Below are 23,216 nucleotides of genomic sequence, written 5' to 3'. Positions count from 1 at the left end.
GCACAGGTTGGATCAATAAAAAACATTCATTTTCTGAAGCGTACTCTGTCACAGAGATGAAGTGTTTAGGTGGCTGTCCATAAACATCAGGGTCACAGAAGACAAGTCAAGGAACAGGAAGGTATAAATGCAAAGGCATGGGATAAATTAATGGGAATCTTCTTTAAAAAGTGAAAGGAAGAGCTAGAAATAATTAAAAAAAATGTCTAAAAAAATAGAAACAGCAAGAACCTTTTTAAGCTGGCATTTATCTTATTTGTCTCTGGATTATGTGTTAAAGAGAGCTATCAAAGTCCAACACCAAGGTTTGAGTATGAAGTTACGGAAGATGGCAAAATAATGACTCCTCAGAAACCCACAGTCAAATATGTCTGTTTTCAGTCTTCTGCTTTGATTTGGTCAGTGAAACTGCTTTTTGAAAATGCAAAACAAGTTTATGTGTAACGTTAATATACCTTATTAAAAGGGTCAAGGTATCTAGGACAGTGCTATACAAGCAGGAAGACAGTGTCTTATCCTAAGTAGTTTAGGATGTTAAATATAATTAAAACTCAATTTATCAGCTGACATACTAACCAGAAGATCCAGTCTCAAAGCAGTCTCTTCCTTGCTTAATCCTTTATATAGCAAGTTATCCTCAGAAAAATTTTCACTTTGTAAGTTGCCAGGAAAGAAAAGATCTTCAGAGCCTTGGGATGGATGACAGACTAACCACCACTGCCTCTCAGGAACGGACACTGAAGAGCATACAAAATATGATCGAAATCCTGGCTATGTCAATGGTACAGGGGAAGTTTGCTGAAGTCAATACAGACCACTGTAAGTTCACATCTGAACTTACTAGTGTTATGCCAATGCTATATGAGGAAATTGGAATAATCTCCACAGACTTCTGTGACAGTCTTTATAATAAGATGCTAAAAATTATGCCTTCTGAGAAGATGGATGTTACTAAAATTAACATGTTATCATACTTAAAATTTCTGATAGTATGTCATTACAAGCTGTGGAAATAGATCTTAAATAGTTTTTGAAAATTCTCTATGAAAAAGTTTAGTGTCATGAAAATCAGAAAGTGAATTCTGTTCTACTTTCTGACTTCACATATAATCAGCTAAATTTCTTCTACTGAACCATTATTAAAATTGTGACAATTAAAGTCAGTCTCAAACTGAAGTACTATCTGGTACGCATATTCAGGCTATTATCTGCTGCACAGACCTGTTGAAAACCCTAGTCCACTGTTTTAAACTACTATTTTTTTCAGAAAACAGAGTGAAACAATTTTAAAAGCAGAGTATAGCTCTCAGAGAAAGAAAGAAAAAAAAGAGAAAAAGATTGCAAGTCTAAAGATTCAAACGTGAATCAAATTCAGTGTATGCAATTGTCATCCTGACAGTATTTCTACAGCCTTAGCTATAGCTTTAAATTCATCATTAATAAAATAATCACAAACACATTATGAAAGGATAAGTAAAAATATATTTTCTGCTAACATTTTGCATTTCAAGTAACAAATACTAATAAAGAGAACTAGTTCATGAAAGTCATCTGCAATAAACTGAGGAAATTTATTATGACAATATCTTAGGAGGTTACATCTTTGAAGGCTTTTTCCACCTCCGCTTAGATAAATTTAATTAGGAACAGGAATCTGAATCCCAAATCATGGAATGTATTTGCAGACAAGAGATCCAGCCCTAACTGGGCTAATACGCTTTTGAAGCAGTTATCAGGGGCAATCAGACAGTCTGAAAGGAGAGGATAGGAAGCATTTTAAGAGCTAATGTAGAAGGGAAAACTAACTTTCAGAGTTTGAGAGAACTGCATTATGCACCTGCATGTCATTGCAACACTAACAGAATGGGATCAAGCTTCTGATCACATAGCATAAGCTGTGTTTATTTCTCTGACTGATTACTTATAATGACATAACCTAAGGAACTAAACTAATGGTTAGATAGGAGGTAAAAGACTAAAACAGAAACAAAAAGATGAACAGGAAACCAGTAAAAGGGAAGACATCTCTCATTGTACTGCTTACAGAGATACCTGGCTAGAGACAAGAGTTCTGCTCCATAAGTAGTAGAAATATGTTCATTCATTTTTCTTATGAAACATGGAATGTCAATGAGGTAATGTCAATACAGAAAACAATTCTTCTACACAAGGGAATAGGAGGGCTTAGTGATAAAATAGTGGGGTGAAATGTAATACTGAAAACATATAAGGTTGTGTCACCCACAGGGAATAAACAAGAATTTGCGATTCAAGCTGATGATTCAGGGGCAGGATACTGGTTGATCTCAGAATGATAATGATGCGATATGAATTTAGATAAAACGGAATGCATTCCTGAATGTCTCAGGCTAATATAACTGTATTTTTACCACAAATACTAAGCTTTTTATTGTGAGGACAGACATTAGCTGAAATACCACATAATACTCTGGAAGAATTTCAACTGAATTACGTACAGCAGAAGGCTAGGACAATAATCACGGAAAGGCTGTCCTTTCTGCCTCCTGCTACGAATGAATATTCGGTCGAGGACAAACACGCACCAAATACTTAGAGCAGTAAATACATCTCACACAAGACCATGCAGTTTTCTTTTCCATGTGCAACCAGGACTGCAAAAGCAGCAAAGTCAGTTACCAACTGGTCCACATTTCTAGTCACAGGCTTTACTAGGCCTCAGTTACACTGGCAAAAGCTGTTGCTTATAGACTTTGACCCCTCTAAACACTGTAGTTCTAAGAAGTACTTTGTTCTGTAGTTTAAAACAATTTAACACATTATATGCTGACTTGGATATGGGAATTTCAAATTATTGGATTCATTCAGATCAATTTAATAAGATGCTGTTGGAAAAAAACAAGTAGAAGGGGAAAGAACAGTTGAAGGTGAATTGGTCTTCCAAGAAACATTTGTGAATAATTAACAAAGAAACATAAGCACCAAGGTTTTTAAGCCTAGTCACCATTGCCCATAAGGTCCCTTTCAAAATAGTAGTTTATTTATCCCCATTTCTTCACATACTCGCAAACAGTTTCATATACACAGACCGTAATAAAACAAGTATTGGATTTTCAGAAGAGCATTATACTTTTTAAGGAGAATTTTTTTGGGATATGAGGGTTGGGAGAACACTCTCTGATGAAGAAAGTCCTGCCTTAAGAAAAGATGATTACCAAGATAGAGTGAGGCTCTACAAAGCACACTGCACACAAACTGTGTGGTGCTCTAAAACTCTTTGCCACTAAGTATCTTATTCTCAACACTAACATCAACTCTTGCTTTAAAATGTTGTCAGATCACTGTGAGACCTAGACACTGGCTGTTAAAGGAAAGAAAAATATGTACAAAAACCAGCATGTAAGAGCAGTTGATACACCAGCGTCACCTACTATAGTCCAGGGCCCACGCTGCAAACAAGACAACAACAAAATTCTTTCCCAGGATATGCAATGTTAGCAATCTTTGCATTTATGAGGATTCACTCAGCAGTCAGATATTTCAGTTACAATGCAATCTCTCCTTCTCAGATATGGTATCTCAGAGGCAGTGTATCTCAAAAGGAATCACAATTCTTTGGCCTAAATTCAAACTACAAGATGCATGACTTATTCCTGATTTCAGAGTGCTCACATGCCCACCTCACATGAACCTATGAATATTTGGAGTGTTATCAAATATTGCTCAAAAATCAAACTGAAAAGTAAACAGAATTTAATTCCACGAACTGCATGTTTAGGGCTAAAAAAGGTCTTCTCTTTGAACTTCTAATAGCTTGATTGTAATTCCAGCTAGCTCTTATTTAAAAAAAGACTTCCCAATTTCCCTCTTCTAGCATATATATGGCATATAAAAAACTCCAAGCTCTTAAACTGGGATGTTTATTTTTCTCCAATTTATTATTTTATATATGGACACATTCATAATTGTACTGTAAAGACTGAGAATTCTCTTAATTTTAAAACCTTTTGAAAATGCGTTTTAGAGATGCATAGCCTATTGAAATACTTCTAGTTTTCAATCCTCTAATTCACAGACTAAACAAAAAACCTGCCAGAGAATGTTAATAGATATGTGACAACAGTCATGTCAGTATTTCAACTTGGCTTAGGATGGTGTCCATTTTTTGAAAATTTGTAGCATGGCTACACAAAGCTAGCTACATACCTTCACCATCATTATTTTCTTGACGCTGAGGCTAGATCATATCAGGAGAACTGTTTCACAGTACCTTTATAATTAAGCACTCCTCAGCCGTCCTCTCGGTGTGGATTGCTACTGCTGGTTAATCTTCAGGGGTGGGGATCTGGGGAGGCAAATTTATGAAGGAGAAAACTAGGTTACTTATCAGTAACTGGAATTCTCTGAATATATTGCCTCCACAGATCCACACTAACCCTCCCTCCTTTTGTTAGAATTAACTCACGATTCACAACAGCTGGATAAAAATGAAGGGACTGGGCACTGTGATGCTAGAAAACCCTGTTTAAAATAATAATCTTATGAGTCCGTTGAGGCAAATTACCCACTTGGATACTTGCTCTAAACTAAAGGATTCACATACAACACACGACTTCATGAAAATGGATTTGTAGCAATGATATCTCAAAAGGTGGAAGTATTGGAAAATGATCAAGCTTCCACAAATCTAGCAGCACTTTCTTTCCCCCCCCCCCCCCCCCCAATTCAAGTGAAGTTCTTATCAGCTTCTATTGCATTAGATATACTGTAAGCATTACTAAAACCAATATATTTTTGTAATATTCAGAGTTCCTCACCAAAGACTTTTTTCCTAGTGAGAAGACAGATAATATTTATTTGGCACGAGTATTTCATCATAATTTCACCCTCTTCAGGGAGCACTTCCCCTATCCTCCACATGTGTACTTAGAGTTAATATTTTTATTCTAACTAGAATACATACTTTTTTTCTGATCTAAGCCTTAGATTTTTAAGAAACATGCTTCATTCCCAAATTTGCCTGGCTGTATTTCTCTAACTGAGGTCTAAGATAATAGCTATTCCCTTTCACATCACTGCTTAAGAATAATAAATCATCCTTTTTTCTGCCAGGTCTACAAATGATTCAAAAATCCAAGATGTGCTCTCCTTGCACTAAGGGAGACTATCTGGACTGTCTTTGTTTCTATATTTTTTTTCCCCGTGAAATTTTTTTTCCAAAAAGTTTACTACTTCCAGGAATTTTGTATTGTCTGAAATATACAATTTGCATGATTAGTGTGTGTGATTATTTGTCCCACTTAAGTTTGATATAAAAATAAGCCATAAAATATGTTTATTCAAATAGACAAAATTAACACTGGGGGAGTTCCAAAGTGTTCAGAACACATCTCTGAGGATGCAGTATTTACAGGAATAAAGGAAATATTCAAACTTTGGCTAGGGAGGTTAGGAAAACCCACCCCAAACTGTAATTAAAGAATGACTGACACACAGAAGAGTTGAGATGTACTCTCCCATTGGAATCCCTGCAAAGTTTTTCTAAATTTTTTTCCCATCATCACTCTATACACTTTTTCAGAGCCTTAACCACTGCTATTTATACAGGCTGTGATGTACCTACCTAACTTTTCTCAAACCTTCCAATCCTACCTTTGAATGTCTACACAACTAAAACAAGTCCCACACTGCCAAACCCAGATTCCACAAGGGAATTCCACTCTGCTTCATCAGCTATAAAGGGAGATGGTGTGACTCGCCAGAATACTGAGGTCCATGCTGCAGATGTCTGCTAGTATAGAGTGAATGATAGTACCTCCTTTTTAACACCATGATAGAATACCTTTTCTTCTCATTTAAGGAAAAGATATCAATACTCTTCAAAAATATTCCCGCATCTACACAGAATGTGTTTGGGGAAAAGTTGTTTTGTTTCTGTGTTTTGGTGGTTTTTTTTTTTTAATGTCTAGAGAACTGTGCAAACATATATCAAGATTTCTAATTTTTGAATGGTGATTTCATTGTTTGCTTTGACAGACAAAAGAGACCATGACACTAAGTGGATGATGATGCACTGTGATGTGCAGGGAAAACGACTCATTGCAGCCTTCTACAACCGTCTCTCCATAAGCAGTCTGGAATTAATGAAATTGCATAACAGTTGCATCTTGTAACTGCAAAGGTAAGCCTTATAAATGAAGCAAACAATTTTTAAAATTAACAGCAGTGCTCTAATTTCATTCAATTTTAGTACAATTTGAAAGGTTAAAAAAAATACTAAAGTCATACATGCTTGCAATTATACCCTGAATAGTATGTCACATTTAGTTCATTTGGGGTAAAAAATGTCTAAGCTGCAGGAGAGATTTTAAAGGCTTTTTCTTTTCATGAATACAATACAGGGAATAGACAAGGTCAGATAAAATACTGGCCCCCACTGCAGACTTTCAATGAAGAATGATTTAGTGTCCAGCACCAACTATTAGATTTTAAATCCTATGCTACTGCAACCAGCAGGCATTTTCAATGTGCCCTTAGTCTTCTTTGGAGCAAGAGGAGTCCTGACTCACAAAGAGCTGATCACTAGTCTTGTTTCATTCCCTTAATGCACTCCTCCAAAAGACTTTAATCCACTCCAGTTCTCCCTATGAAAGCAAAGGCCTAGATGGTCCAAACACAATAGCAATTGCTGCACCCTACAAGTAAAAATTTTTTGCTTTTTTTTCTTCTTCTTGTATCATCTTATATCTTACTTTTTTTTTTAGTAATGCATTTCATGTTTTCCTACTGTTGTAGTTTTATTCTTGGTATTTTGCAGTGGTTCTTTCTATATCCTGGATTATACTTTTTTCCTTTTATCCTCATGTAGTGCTGCTTTAGATTCTATATGCTCCCAGTCAGTATTATCATTCTTTCTCCTTCCTCATTTGTGGTTCCATCTCTACTCACTGGAACTTGCCCCCATACATTTCTGTGCTCACTCTTTCCTCGGTGGTAGGTTTTTTCCTCCCTTCTCTTACAACTGTGGTCCATTTCTTTTTTTTTTTAAATTTTATTTTACTTCATAGCATGTATGTTTTCACTGTGTGTTACAGCATGCTTTTGTATTCACTGCAAAAACGGGAAGAAGGATAAAGGACAAAGTAACCTACTTCTATTAAAATCGTATTCTAGAAATACTATGATTTGCTTCTTCCTTCTCATTCTGTAGTTGGCTTGAGTCAAGCTGGATAAACTTGGAACTAAATTAATAAAGCACCAAACAAGTTTCATGATATCGCATTTAGATAATTATTTCAAATAAACCTGTTGTACTGATTTCTGGCTACAGGAATGTAAATGAAGGTAATAATGAGGAACAATGTACAGCTTTACTCTATGTTCTTTCACTTTGCCATTTTGCTTTTAATTTGGCTGAAATCGATTGAAGTTTAATGAATCTTTAGCAGAGATATCTAAAGAGAAATTAGCAAAAAAGGAAACTTTATTGGAAAGAGATTAGTAGATTCAGGATATGATGACTTCAAATGGTAATGAGAGGCATGTGGGCCTCCTTTCCTCAGGCACTTTAACTCAGTTGAGCAGCTTAGTCCAGCAAGAGACAAGTGGGTGCAGTATAAAAAGACAGTGATGTTCCCAAAAGGCCACCCAAGTCTACACGACCTGAAGATAATACACCCTATCAGGTTCTTAGGGAGCCAAGATGCAACTAAACTGGTTTGGATATGGAACTACATAGGATCTCAAAATGCACAGAACTAGTGCAGTACATTTTCAGCATATTTGACACAAAACTCTTTTCTTCTCAGTGCTCACACAATCATTTGTCCAGAGCCTTGCAAGCAAGAGACATTACTTGACGGAAAAAATCTATTTCTGTCATTTTGACTGATAACCACTAAGTGACGAAGACTTCCAAGGTGTTATTTTTCTTCACTTCTTTAGAAAATAAAGGTTTCTCCTCTCTGAATGACTGAGATTTTTAAGTAATCTACAATTCAAGTTATTTAACTGAAAAAGAGATTACAGACAAATGATACTATTAAGCTTGTTCCAGACAGTTTGCTACTACAAAATGAAAATAATTCCAAGCAAATCTGACAAAAGAAAAAGTCCCTTGAATAGGTTCTTAAGTGCTATTTAATCAGAAACACTCCAAGCAAGAACAGAGACTTCCCGGGATGTGGTATGTGTACACATGAAATCTGGTAATCTAGGACAAAAGAACTGATCCTTTGGAGTGATGGGTCTCCTGTGCACCAAACTGGATGGAAGGACTGCATGCACAGGAATAGATGATGAAATTTGCTGAGTACGTCCATCTTCTTGTTTGTGTCAAACTTGCCAATCAATTTAACAATAAAAAAAAGAAGAAAAATCAAATTACAATGTTAAAAGCAGAACTTAACATTTTTAATTTTTCCCTAGGAAGAAATAAGTAAGACATGTATGTGACAGCTTGGATGCAATATGGAAAGTCGTCCTTGTCACATATACAACTTGTAATCAAAGGTATTATTTCTGTACTACCCCAATGACACTGCTTGCCATTAATTTACTTGTTATTAAGATATCCTGTCCCAGACCTTTACTTGCTCCTTAAGCAAAACACCAATCCAATCCTAAAGCTCTTTAGTTTGTATGAATTAAGAGTTTTATTTTGATGATTTCTACTGGGGACCCATAAAATAGACATATTGGTTTAGAAAGCGGCTCATCACAAGTAGACTGAAATGAAAAGAAGAGGAATGGAGTAATCCTTTAGTTGTGAAAGCCTCAGAGACCACAAAAGGAAGCTTCAGAACTACAATAAAATTGCAAAGAGAGTTTAAACCCACTCCTAGCTGGTCTGGGAGCCAGAGTGATGCATCCTGCAGCTAAAAGTAGTACTCCACAAGTGCCCTTTGCTGGGAAATGCTTTATATTTCATCTGTAAACATCAAATTCTTAAGAAATACAGAAAATACATTTTTGTTGCTTCACTGATACACACAAAGTTCTCACAAGGCACAATGATTTTCCCTAGGGAAGAAACAGATGTTAAAACTTGCATAAATCCTAACTAAAGTATTATATATCTATATATATATATAAAATATAAGAATATGTTATAGAAATAAAATTATATATGGATATATACAAACACCGCCCAGACATATAGTTTTCAAACATTTATCCTCAAAGCCTAAGTTTTGAGGGAAAAAAAGCTAAGCTGAAAATAGGCTATCCAGCAACACGAGTTTTTGAGGTGCATAAAGCTAGATGCTCTTAAAATGCTTTACATACACAGAGGAAAATGGAATGTGGGAGTCTTATCAGACTTCTCTACTAAGTCCCAAATTACTATTTTTTCTACCTTGCTGTTAAGTTAGCCATTTTATGTTTTCCTCAAAACATATTTTAGGCAAGCAAACAAGCAATGTCAGAAATCAGGAGTCTCTCCTTTAAAGATGAGCAGTATAAAGCACACATATACTAACACAACATATAATCAACATTTTGAATGGAGAAAACATCATTCTAGCATTTTCACATACAGCTTGGGATAAAAGGTAGAAGCAACCATATTTCTGCATACTCACTAGTTTTGCACTGACAAATGCGGCAACCATTTTGGTCCAGTTTGAAGCTATATATACAGTCTTTTTCAGTCAAAGTGCAGTTCACCAAAATCTCACAGGTGGGTGGACCAATTGTGATATATGTTGGTTCTGAAGGTAAGAAAAAAAATTAAATATTTGAGATTACTTAAGTATTTTAATTATAAAGAAGAGAATAATTTTTAATTAACTTTGCTTCTGATTAATGAATATTCTTGCTAATTTTGAAACAATTCAAGAAACAGACTTTGTTTTTTTACACTCATCACAAACAGTATAAAGCTGCATAAAATTTCTGAAATATTGAAACAGGAAAAAATACATTTCTTTGTTCATTATGAAATCAGTTTTACTGCATATGCAGTTTGAAACTGAATGTAAAATACTTATTTTCCCCACCTTTCTCCAAAGTACTTCATCAAAACTTTGTGCAGATTTTTTTACTTTAGAAACGGAACAGAGCTTTCTCCAAAGCTCAGTTGATTGATACTACCAATCTGCAAATAAAACCACATGACTCAGTAGATCAAATCTTTCTCTATATGAATAAGATCACTTCTACTGAAATTTAAAGCAGAAGAGACTCTGAATACCAAAAGATACACTGTGAAAGATCTCTGGAAACCTTTTAACATGTCTATTCATTGAAAACATCACTTTTTACAGTATACTTTGCAGTACCAGATTGTGCTTTTTGAAGTTGAGGATATTATTGCCAATTATTAGGTATTTATTAACAGTATAATATTTACCTTTGGACACCATTTAAATACTTTGGAGTATGAAATTTGTTTTAATACACATAGTAGCCAGAAATATTAATGTGTTTTAGTATACAAAGTTTTTAGAATAAAGTAATATCCAAAGACTTATGAAGATAACAAGGAATCTCCATGCTACCACCAGAAAACAGGTACAGAAGGAATGAAACCATTATCTCTTCCTGAATGACTTTTTGCTCTATGAGACTAGTCTATCTTGTGTTCTTCATAGAACTCAAGTACTTGAGAACCAATGAATTTATAGTTATGAGCATTATTAACCTTATACTAAGCAATCAGGAAACACAAACTGCATGATTTGAACTGTGAGTTTTTGCTTCATGGTTTCAATTGTTTGAGTTTATTCTGTTCCTCTATTTCAAGAAATGAAGACTTAAAGGTAATTAAATTAAAAAATATATCAATAAATATATTAATAAATTGTGGAAATATGGAAAAAATTGTATACTAACCATCAGGACAATAAGCCATAATATGCTTTAGACAGTACACACATTTTCATTGACTGGCGGTGGCCACATTTTGCCATCTCTCCTCTTCAAATTGAGTACATCGAAAGGCAGATTTTGCCATCCCTAAAGGCAGCTAGTTTTTACTCTCAGACTGAGGGTAAAACACTACTCAACACTAATTAAGTTGTTAGAAGTATACACTGTTAATCAAAACACAAATTTCTGTGCCTACTGGCTCCATGTCCAGCAGACAGCTTTTGCACCCATGCCTTCTAGTCAAGTGAAAATTATCCTATTATGAGAACGAGCTCTTCTGCTTTCATTGTCTTTCACAGCTTCTCCCCAGCACTACTCTTCCCTCCACAACTGTTTATACAGTGGATGAACATTTTTAATCCTTTTTAAATTAGGTCAGCTAAGTACAGAGTCTGGAGGGAAAAGCTGCATGAAAGACACTACAGTGAAGTCAGACGACTTCAAATTCATCTCAGAGGTTCAGATTCCTCAGTTTGCTGAAAGTTTCAAAGTAATATTTGAATTCTGTTGCTCATGTAATTTTTGTAGGAAATGTAGCTACACACTTTACATGTATATAAACCAAAGCTGTTGGGGGTGTTCAAATACAAGCTAGAAATCTGTATAATAATACCTGTGTCTCTGTAGACCCCTCAAATCTCTTCTAATTTAAATTAAAACTTTTCCAGATTTTTTTCCTAAGAGTTTAATATAGATTACTAGGTTGGAGGTCAAAGAAGAAATTTTATAAATTTCTGTGAATTATTCATTTCTCAGCTCTGGTTATGCACATGTAGTAAGGAAGAGTAATCATCATGAGCAATGTATTTTAGAAACCATGGATTCCCAAACTAGAATTCTTTTAATCTCAGTAAACTCTTTGTATTTGTTTTCAAGTTCATTCAGTAAACTATCTGATTAAACCACATTCACATCTAACATTTAACGTGTGCAACCTCAACAAACCATTAGTTTAGGAATCAAGAACATACTGGTATATACCAATAATATGATATATTCCAGAAACTCCGTTAATTAATCCTGTTTATGAATTAAAGTATATAAACTAGCTTTGCAAATAAACTGTTTTTTAGCATCTAGTGCCTATTCTAAAAAAACTTCCTTTCCCACCTTACCATTCTCTAACCAAAATACCATAAACAGGCAAAAGACCAGAATACAAGAGTTACCCTGAAGGTACATTCAGGTTACTGGACAGCCTGAACCCTACACTTCAAATAACAAAAAAGCCACAATAAAGGTCATACTCGCTGGTAGTTAAAACCACTACAAATCATATCAATCATTAATGTTACCCAAAACAAAGTTCACAGATAGTAACATGAGCTAGAGAACCGAAGGAGACTGTAGCTTTACCATCTGAGTGCAGAACAGTTAGGTAAAATACATAGTTAAAAAACCCACAAAAACTCACTGAGAGCTGATATGCATATTAGTATTAATTAATCCACTTGGGTGTAAAGTAAACCTAGAGAGAAACAGGATTGTGTTTCACCCCCCATCACTGAAGTTCACCCCACAAGATAACTTCTCTTTAATTGCAGGTATTATTAAATATTTAGGAAAAAAACAGAGGATATTTATAATATATTTTTCATGGTGACTTTTCAAACCTATACTTCTGTGTTTTCAGGATCGTGTCTTGGACACACCAACACAACAATTTTTTGCCCCTGTGATACATCTAGTAATGTGGTATTTCTTACAAGGGACAAAAATTAAACCGTTGTTATATTATATTGAAAGGTTTTTGTTAGTCCTCTATTCACTGTGTTTTATTATTCTGTTACCCCTCACTTTTGTGTCAGCTCTCAGCATCCTCAGTATTTCCAGACAAGCTTACAAATCTGTTTTTTCTCCCTCCTGTCCCTAAAGGTACACCCTGAGATACAGTAATTTTATATGCATGCCTGCTTCTCAATGAGCTGCAAATAGAGGACAAAAGAAATAATTTCATTCCCTACCCCCACATGTGCAAAAATGCAGCCAGAAAAAAAAAATAAAAAAAAAAAATCAGCCCTTTTCACTTCACTAGACAAGACTCAACAAATAAAGCCAGCTCTGCTCTGCCAGGCTTCTGACTATTTGAATAGGCAAGCAGTAGCTAAGCTTGAAAAAGCATGTACCAGCGCCTGATCTGAGCTAGGCTTTCACTGCTGCTCTTGGTAGAAATGGCAGAAGAAAGATCCAGTGCACAAATGCACAGACAATGGGTGGGAAAAATGGGTGCTGTTTCTGTCTGTGTGCTTTACCAACAATAAAACTATATCACAGAAAGAAAGAAAGAAAGAAAAAGAAAATAAAGAGAAGGGGATTGAAGAGAGTCTGGATGAAAACAATGGATTTTTTTAATAGAGCATGGATTTTGCTGATGTCAAGTGCTTTAAATGAAGACTTTTATTAGAACATCTTGCTTCCATATACTTTCTCTGAGCCTGATACTTTCCATGATGAATTATAGTGCAGAGGATTACTAATTTGCCTGCTGTGATGTTGATTAAAAGCTTTCTCTCTTTATTTATTTATTTTTTTTTTAAATCACACACACTGCCGTTACTTAAAAACAACTTCAAAATTTTGAAATCCACAGTGAATATTTCAGTGGACCATCAGTCAGACTGGTCAACTGAAAAATACTATGCTATGTGATCAAATCCCTGAACTCATTTATCCCAGCTTGAAATCAAACTGTGCATTTATGGGGAAAGAAGGAAAGATGCTGACATCCAAGTAGTTCCTGGAGCTGGCTTTGTCCTTATAGAGCCTACATTAGCAATACCAACACAAAAACTAGATGTCAAGGTGGAGTAAGATCATATTTTCACTGGTATTTTTCTACCCAGGACACTTTTGTAATATGAAGAAAACCAATCCCCTGGCTCCTCTTTTCTGCTATTTTCTGATATTTGAGACCTCCTACTTCTACTATTGAGTGATGTGACAAGGATTGTATTACAAAGAACAGAAATTTTCTTCTGTTAAAGTGGTAGGACTAGAAAATTTCTGTAGTCCTTTACAACTTGCATGACTCCATCAATTTCACTTTCACATAAAGTCATTTCCACTGAAAGCAGCAATATCCTTGATGGATCCTAATCAGGCAACTGAAATTCAAAGATAAACATTTCAATTTCGGATGATTTCTGTATGCTTTTGCCAAGTACTGATTACCTTCCTTCCACGATAAAAGTACATGCTTGTCTAACACCATCTCTCTGAAATCTACTTAATGACTTAAAGAGTAGCTTTTTATTCAAGAAGCAAAATTTCTTCCAGGCAGTTATAACAGTAATTCTCTCTGAAGTGTTGTTTAGTGACAGTCACAACCATCTTTAATCAGTCTCATTTTCTGTCCTCCTTTAAGTTAATACATTACCCATGCTACACCTCTTGCCAAAGTATTTTTATTACGTGAAAACCACTTAAAACAAGCTCTTTGCTTTGTCTCGTTTGGAATGCAATATTTTAACTCAAAACAGGCTTGGCTTCACACCGTCAGTAATACCACGTGAAGGAAATACCTACACCAGGCTTTTACAAAATTGGTTTTAAGTAGGGAAGGAAGCATTTTAACTTTTTTCTTCTATGGATTGTTAAACACGAATTTAAAAGTAAATAGGGAACTTCTATTGCTGCTTCTAATTGACTGTTAGAAATCTGGACTATTGTGTATCTTAACCCAAAAGTACTAGAAATGGAAGGGGATGGGTATATTACACTACTCAATCATTCCATTAATTCCCCTTGTAAATGTTGCCCTGTCAATACAGAAGGGAAAAAAAGCTTTCCCTATTATTAAAAAAAAAAAAAAAAAAAAAGACGACTGTGTTTTTCCTAACCATGAAAATATGACAAAAGTATGCAAACACCTGGGTTCAGTGACTTTGATTCAAGTGCAATGCTTACTCCAGATAAGCAGACACAGGAGGTCTGACTTCACCTCCTCATCAGTGCTCCCAGAGCAGCTCTATTCAGTATTAGTCTACACATATATGCTTGAAACCTAGTAAGTCCTACCAGTATTTGCTGTAAAGCGTCCCAGGCATATCACAATATTATTTGCAAATGCCATGTTAGCAAACTGTAACACAGTGTGGGTTGACAGCAGTCCACGTAATATATTGAACAAAAATTGGTAGAGGACATTTTTGGACCCCAAAGCTACAAGTATGCTTTTCTTGCCTTGTTGGACTTCTAGATATAAATTTATCTGTATTCATATAAAACCAGCATTTCCAGCCAGCTAGACACAAGAGGTTTCAATCTGCATCACAGAAACACATTTCTTCATCAAAACTATAAAATTGTAAGCTCTACAGATATATCACTATATAGAGTTTGAAAAGTATCTTTTGAGATCTCTTTTTGAATACCCAAACCACCATGGATTTCATCAATTCCATTGCAAGACTGCAAACTACGGCACAAGTACCTACTGTTTACAAGGAATTTCCTGGAACCCAACAAAATACTGTTCTGTATTTTATTTGTATTTATTCAACATTTGTATATTGACTATTACTGGCATGTTTAAAAATAGTTTCCAATGTTTGTTTTCATAGTTGCTATTTAACACAAACACAGAGTATTCTAATCAAGATATTTTGAGGAATTATTTGGAGAATACTGCTCATGCAACTGGAAGATAAAGTTACTAGTGATTTCTTTCCATGTATAAGAAAAAAATCTGAAAAAAATGCATTAAAAAGCATGCAAAAAAGCATTTGTACTTATGAAAGACTAAATTACAATCAAGATAATTTCAACATACAAGTTTGTACCAACACACCAACCTAACTGTTCTGCAGCACAGTGAAGCCACCAGGCCTAAAAATAATCCTAAACTTAAATGTGAAGACTATGTAGTCAACTGTAGAATGAGAAGTAGGATTGTATGCTTCACTGCTCCGTGCTACAACTCCCTAACCTCCTCTTTCATATACCTATCTTGTTAATGTGAACCAGTCTATAGTTTAACTAAAGACAGTCAGATACAGTAGATAAATTCCTTGTGCATATTATTAAAAAGGTAGGAACACAAAAACATGTTTTCAGTGTATAGCACAGGGAGCTCTATATCCACCTGTGAGCACCACCACTGTGTATGTTATCCCTCCCTTTAGACCATCAGTGTTGATCACAAAAAACACCCTTTTCAGTGGGGTTAAATGAGAAAACAAATAAAATAATTCCAAATTTTGCCCAATGATAATTCCAATGCTTTTAACAATAATTATGTTTTTTTTCTGTTTTGTTGGGGTTTTTTGTTTGTTTTTTAGGAGGGATAACAATAACAAACTTTGCATAAAGGTCTTATTGTGCTCAGCTATAAATTAAAAAAGCAGCTCTCTGAAGTTTATACATTTGATTTACAATGACTTTTTAACCCCAGAGAGAACTCCTCAGATGAAATAGTGCTGTTAGATTCTGCCATAATGGGTCTTTGGATATTTGGAGAAAGTATTAACAACAAGTAAGAATAAGCTCAACAGAAGAGGATTCTAGAAAGCTTAACATCTCATTGGGAGCATGAAATGAAAACCTCTTCTCGGGGAGGAAGAAAAAATGAGTCAAAATCATGTTCTGCACATGAAGAAAGACCTCTAACATCACTAATAAAGAACATGCCTGTGTTTGGGGAAAGTGAAATAGCTCCCTCTTCTGTAGTATTTTATAACACAAACTACCTGAAAGGATTAAGATGTTCTGATCTTACAAAACCAGCACCAACTGACTTAAAGAAACATACTATCAGTGCATTCAAGCATTTACTATAAAAATTAAGACGGAAAAAAAAAGTGAAAAGTAGTCTAACTTTTCACCTAATGCTTTACCTGATAGCTGGCTAAAAATTGGTCCAGAAGGGTGTGCTGCTCAACAGCCTTTCTTTTGAGCCTGCATACTTGTTTGAATTTTGTCTGCTGTCCAAAAAAGTTCACTGCAGCCTACTAAGCAGCAGCATGTGTGTTTACTTAAGCTTCCTGTAAAAACATTCATATCATTCCAAGAGTGACTAAATGTTTTCCATCCTCATAGTTTGCATTCCAGCCTTCCCCGCCCCTCTAGTTCACTACATGAAAAATATTAGTCCTGAGTCCTGGGCAAGAGAATTTCCTTCCTGGGTTTGAAATATCTAATGCCTCTCAGGAATTTTTTTCCCAGCATTTAGTTATCTGTGTTAACTATCAGGGTTCAACAATTCAGCATCACATAAATAGTTATAAAATCTGTACAAGGGCTTAAGGTGATATAATTTTCTCATGTCACAAATAACTCTGGAAATGCATTCACTAATACTTCTAAACACATAGCTCAGTTTGGCAGGTTTTTGTATCCAATTTTATTCATACTGTCAACCTGAAACTATTAAGTATGTATTTTTCCTCAGAAGTAACTATTATAATTGAAGACTGTTTTTATTTTTGCAATCCAAAGAAGCCTCCTATAAACCAAAGTTGCATGGGGAAGGTTTCTTTTTTGCAGTGATGCAATCAAAAGACTCACAAACTTTCCACTCCCAAGATGCAAAGTTAAAAACTTTTGTCTGTTGTAATCAATTCTTCCAGGTTTTGGATTAATAGGCATGTATACTCTTCAAATACATTTTAATGCTTATAAGCCTTTTTTTTTTTAAATTTTAGGTATAGCGACACTAAGAAATAACCACCTTTATTAAAGCAGAATCAATTAAGCCTATCAAGAAATGTCCAAATTGATTAAGGCGGCCATTCAGTTATTGTTACTAGGTGAAGATATAGCAAATGGACTAAATTAGTGTGCATCTGGGCCAAATCTATGAATGCTATAGGCTCTGAAAAGAATTAATTAGAGAATCCACGAGATTCTGTACAAGGGAGACATCCTTAGCTGCATTAATGTATATATTCATTAGGATTCTTCAGTTATTTGTCCTTTCAGTAGTCTTCCACTGAACTTAATGATGAATCACTGAAAACTAGGAAAAATGTTATTTTAGTAGTATAGTCTTTCTGCCTTTCTTAAACTCAAGGCGTCTTTCATTGGCGGTAGGTTTCATTATACCCTGGATGGTGTGGTTCAACAGGTTCAGCTGCCTTGTCTAAAACCACTATACCTAAATCATGATCTGGCAAATGTAAGCCAAATTCTCTACAGCATGGCGTTTGCATCCCTTAATTGATTTTGATGAAAAGACTGGTTGAGAGCTACAGAGCTGCTGATGAACAATAACTTATACTTCATGCTCTAAGGAGATCTCTGGGCCCAAATCCTGCACTGGTGAACACTGCTCACTACCACTGACTTCATCCTGAATAAATCAAATTTCTTTTCACTGGAGTCTGCTGCCTGTTTTTACTTAATGAAGTGCTGGACACGCTAAATGAACTGAACTGAATTGCATCTCAGCTAGAGTTTGAAGCCGTTTATTGATGAAAATGTTAATTTCTTTTTGTGGCGATAAAGTGTCAGCCATAATGACAGCAAAGTAATGTGGGCCTTATTCATGAAAATCCTCCAAGGGGATTTTGTTTAACACTTAATTTCTCATTCACAGATTATGCTGGCACTCTGCCACCTGTACCTGAGGGCTCTCATGCAGAAGGACGTACTGCAAGATAACCAATTACTGCGTATCAGCAGGCTGGGTTGCAGCTTTCCCTATGAATAGCCTAAGCCTCTCAGAGATGTAAAGGAATGGAAGTGACCATAGACTTCCTAAGCGACATTTTTGGCATCAGTGCCAGTGCTGAGCACTTGTATTTACGATCTTGTTAAAAAAAAATTATTAAAAAACCCCAGGTATTTTCATACTATCCTACTCAACAGTTACTTGCTGTGAACACAACTAGCATTCCAAATTGCAGATGGCTGTACACAGATGGAGATGGCCTGAGGGAAACATGGTTATTTCTGTCATTGTGGCTTGTTTGGTGTTACTCATATGCTATTATATATTGACACTAAATAGCTATTTTAAGCTCTAGTATTCACTTTTTTTGATAAAATTCATTAAAAATGGAACTGCTACTTAAACCACACCTATCTGATTTAGAAAATAAACAACTGTTAGTCCAACAGAGAAGCAAGCAGTTTGTCAAGCAGCATTACTAACAGCAGCCTGATGGCCAGGGGATCTGGTTACCTCCAACAGGACAGGTACACAGACCTGAAGAAGCTCTGAGTCTAAAGTAAGTGCATACCAAAGTTTTGTGGTCCCTTATGAAATTTGAAAAATCCCTTTCTCCCCTCTACCTAGCTGTCTGTTTTCATTAAATGTAGAAATGGGTTCTCTTTGAGACTTCCTTGTGCTCCAAGAAGCCATTGGCTCTAAAACTGTGCGGAAAGCACAGAGGGCCAGTATGATTACCTAAAGCCTTGGCTCTTAATGAAGTCCTGAAAACAAAAGAAGAAAAAACAGACTAAATAGATAATAGTGCCAAAGGACCAATATTATTACAGCAGCTGTAGAAGCTATATAGAAGCATCCATCAGAAGTTTAAAACTAATTCTTTGTGTTGGATCCACAAAATGTGTCGGCCCTGCTTTTCCCACCTCTCACCAGTGAAAGGAAGTGCCTGCCTTGAAAAGCTGTGTCAACTGAAGAACTTGAGTTTGGGGACAGACTAATGAAGGAAGGTCTCCCCCTCCACACAAAACTGTCCCAGTGTGTTTCTGTTCTAGTCCCATGCCTTATCAGTGATCCTTGCTTTCTGCCTTCCCTCCCACCCCCTGGAAACACTTGCGTAAAGTAGCCAGCCCCCTGCTTACACCTTGGGTTTTTATCTGAACACCCCTTGCACAACCCATTGGCATTGCTGTGTCAGAAAACTGTCAAGAAGTGACAGGGGTGGACATACTGTAACAAGTCGTTTTGCCAAAAGGGCTTTGAGCACTTTGATGTTTACTTAAAAAACCCCAGCATCTATATATTGGTGAGGCACAGCCATCACTTGCATAAACACTGAAAGCTACACATGAACTACTATTACTGCTTTCAGTTATATATGCAATTTCCTGAGCAAATCTCCTTTCACTGAAGCTGAAAATACAAACTGCAATGCCCTGAACACATCAAAAAGACAATCTTAGTCACGACATTCCACAGGAGGAATTTTGTTTTCCTCAACAACTTTCTGCCTTTCTCCAAAACACATCTTCCCTCTTGCAATTCAATTCCACCCTTTCATGTACTATCTTTTTTTTTGCAACAACCTCTTAGGCCCTTGAAGACTGGTATCTTCTAATTCCAACTTCATCATTTTCTCTTTAAGCTAAACCAACCCAATTTATTCAGTCTACATTCTAAGGACATGTTTTGCAAATTCTGGATTGTGCTCATAGTTCCCCTTCTGACTTTTTCCAGCTTGCTTCCATCTTTTTCAGAGGAACAATATCCAGAAAAGAACCAAGGGCCTACTGTGTCAGCTAGGGACACAACCACCCATAGGGAAGAGAGCAAAAAGATTATTTCAGGTCTTGCAAGCTGTACTCTTGATCATAATTTCAGTAAGGTGTTTGCTTTCTCAAGTCTCAGTTAATCCACCTTCAACTTTTTCTTTCGCCTTCATCACCAGACTTCTCCTGGAGAACTGCTGTTTAACAACTACTGTGGTTCAGGACTCATGAAGAATCTCTTCCAAGAATAACGCATTGTATTTTCCCTTGTTGAATTTAGTAAACATCTTTCTGCCAACTCTCTGCTTTAAAACAAACATATGAATTCATACTCTTCTCTCTAAGACACTGGCTGCCCTTTTTATCTTTGTTGTCTGTAGATAAAATAAATTCAACAGTTTAAATCTGAGATAGTGAAAACATCAAACAGAGCTGGACCCATCACAGATACTAGTGAATACCATCTACAATGCAACTCAAGAAAGGCCACCCACAGATCTGAAGATTACCATACATAACCCTATCCTCCATACACCTACCCCAGTTTCCTATCTCTTCTCCACCAATCTCCTCAGGGAGCTCCAGTGTAAAGCGTCTCAAGCACTTTCCTCACCCTCCTCTTCCACCAGCAGTATCACTAGACAAGTATGGAAGGGATAAGGGGAGCTGAAAAGTTACCCTCTTCAAGTCCACCAGACAAGTATTCAGAATATTACACGTTTCAAAACAATTTGTCTGTCCAGTCAACACTGGAATGTGTATCATGTGGGCTACATACACACATACAGGATATACACTATGGATACGTATACAGCAGCCATGTGAAAAAGCATTAAAAAGGGTTTACTGTGGAAAACTGATAGAAATCAAGTCTGTATGGCAATATTACATATCACAACTGGTGCTCCTTGATCTCTAATTGAGAAATCTATGAACAGCTACTTCTGTATAATTTCAGTCTCTACAATCCTTGCACCCTGGTTTTCTCACTGCTGTAACACCACCAGAATTTTCTTCATGAGGGAGCAGGAATGTTCTAGTTTACTCTGAATTTACAGTGTTCAAAGGCTGAATACATTTGTGTGCTGACATACCGTGCTGACATTTCAAGAACCTGTGTTCACAGAACTTCTACTACATTATATTTGATCTCTCACTGGCATTTTTAAAAAAATCTAATCCAAGAACAATTTTATCCTTATGTAGCTGCAGGAATGTAAACTTATCTAGGGGAATAGCTATTTCCTTCATTGAAACTGATTATAAAACAGCCAGCAAATCACTGAACTGGCAGAACTGTAGGTGCAGCAGCATTTAGATCAAAGACAGAAGGGAAAGAGTCAGAAGTGACTGATACTAATAACCACTTATTCCAGATGAATCACGACCAGGCCAGATCCACAAGCAGCTCTGATTACAATTTGTCCATCAATTTCATGTCCCACAAACCACTCTATCCCTCAACACTCAAAATAAATGATAGAAACATCTTTGACTAAAAATTTTGTTTCACATACTAAAGGGCTAGTATCGGACATGCTTAAAATAAATTTACACAATTGAAGCTGGTTGATGGCAAGCATGTCCTCTTTTACATGTAAACAGAAGTCTGATAAGAAATAAATGCATAGTGAAGAATAGTGATAAGCATATAAAGTCCCTGCCTTATTATTCTTGATGTGCCTCATTTTGCATTGAAATATGGGATTGAATTGGTCCATCAGTAACTAAATTGACAAAAATAATGGAAAGTTTTCAACAGGTGTCAATCGTCTTCCTGTTTTAGAGCTGAAACATAGTTAAGATTCTAGAAGAAAAATATTTTTTTCCTACATTCTGCACTAGTCTCCCAAACAAGTAGTTCATACAAAAGTAAGAGCCATAGCTTAATTAAGAAATGTAACATACAATACATGCAAGAGCAGAAAAGTAAAGTATATTCATGATGAAATTGTATAATACAACTTTGGAATTACTATACACAGTCATTTTAAACTGATCTACAAAAAGAACTTTATTTCACTATGCTATAGTCTCTGCGGATAGAACATTTTACAGTGTGAGTTGTGAACTGGAAGCCATTCAAAATAAAAGTGTAAAATGAGGTATGTTTATCCTTACAATCACTGGTAAACTACTATCTCAAAATCATCTGCTAAGTTTACCTTAATTTTCCCCATTTATTGAACATATCACTAAGTAACACTGCTTTCTCCCTTGAACTCCTTTCTTGAATAACTTGCATAGTTGAAAATACGATATCATATAACATCAGTGATCCCAGAACTTAGCCCACACTAGATGATTTTGGGTTTTGTTGCCAAATAATAGGAGATAAGAGATAACAGAAGCATGGGGAAAAAAAGGAGAACAGACTGGAGAGCACAGGACAGTCAGTTTAAGCTATTAGTGCAATGTTAGTAATGTTTGAGTTTCTATTCAGTCAACACTTCTGCTCATACAGTACACTGCAAAATTAAGGTTAAGCTACAGATATGCAGATTTAATGGGGTAGTATGCAGAAAAGCATCATATAGCTGACACTGATGGGTTTTAATTCCTCTTAGGAAAAACTGTGCCTGAAGTGTATTTTATTGCTTGTACATCTTCTCTAAACATACTGCACATCTTTTTCATTAGTACCATTAAAATCAAGTGATTGATTTGTCAGCCAGTTTCCCAGATAGGACAACCTTCTCCCCTGATCCCACCACCCCTTCAGGTCACTGACGATGCAGTGAGTATCAGGAGCAAAACCTCATCAACAGGAAGAACCCTCAGAAAAATGGGTGAGAAGCTGATTTAAGAGGGGAAGGAGCACTGATCCATGCAGCCTACCTGGTTAAGAGAACAGAGATGTCAGCTGGCTAGATGATAACAAACAAAACAGCATTTCAGATAGGACCTAGTTATTAAACTATGTAACTAAAATTCAGGACATATGTGCAAAGGAAACAATGTTTTAAAGCCCATCTTCCAACAGCATACTTCTC

The 23,216-nt window shown here is 35.9% G+C and overlaps 1 protein-coding gene across 3 annotated transcripts in view; it reads right to left on the bottom strand.

Annotated features, from left to right (window-relative positions):
* CRIM1 (cysteine rich transmembrane BMP regulator 1) overlaps positions 1-23,216 on the bottom strand; it is a 196,529-nt gene that overhangs the window by 34,169 nt on the left and 139,144 nt on the right. For all 3 annotated transcript variants that reach the window (XM_074896908.1, XM_074896909.1, XM_074896910.1), the window contains one exon: positions 9,561-9,689. In XM_074896908.1, coding sequence (XP_074753009.1) covers positions 9,561-9,689 — 129 coding nt within the window. The remainder of the gene's footprint in view (positions 1-9,560; positions 9,690-23,216) is intronic.

This window comes from Athene noctua, chromosome 1 (assembly GCF_965140245.1).
Source record: "Athene noctua chromosome 1, bAthNoc1.hap1.1, whole genome shotgun sequence".
In the NCBI taxonomy this organism is placed as follows: Eukaryota; Metazoa; Chordata; class Aves; order Strigiformes; family Strigidae; genus Athene; species Athene noctua.
This window is presented reverse-complemented; position numbering and strand designations above follow the sequence as displayed.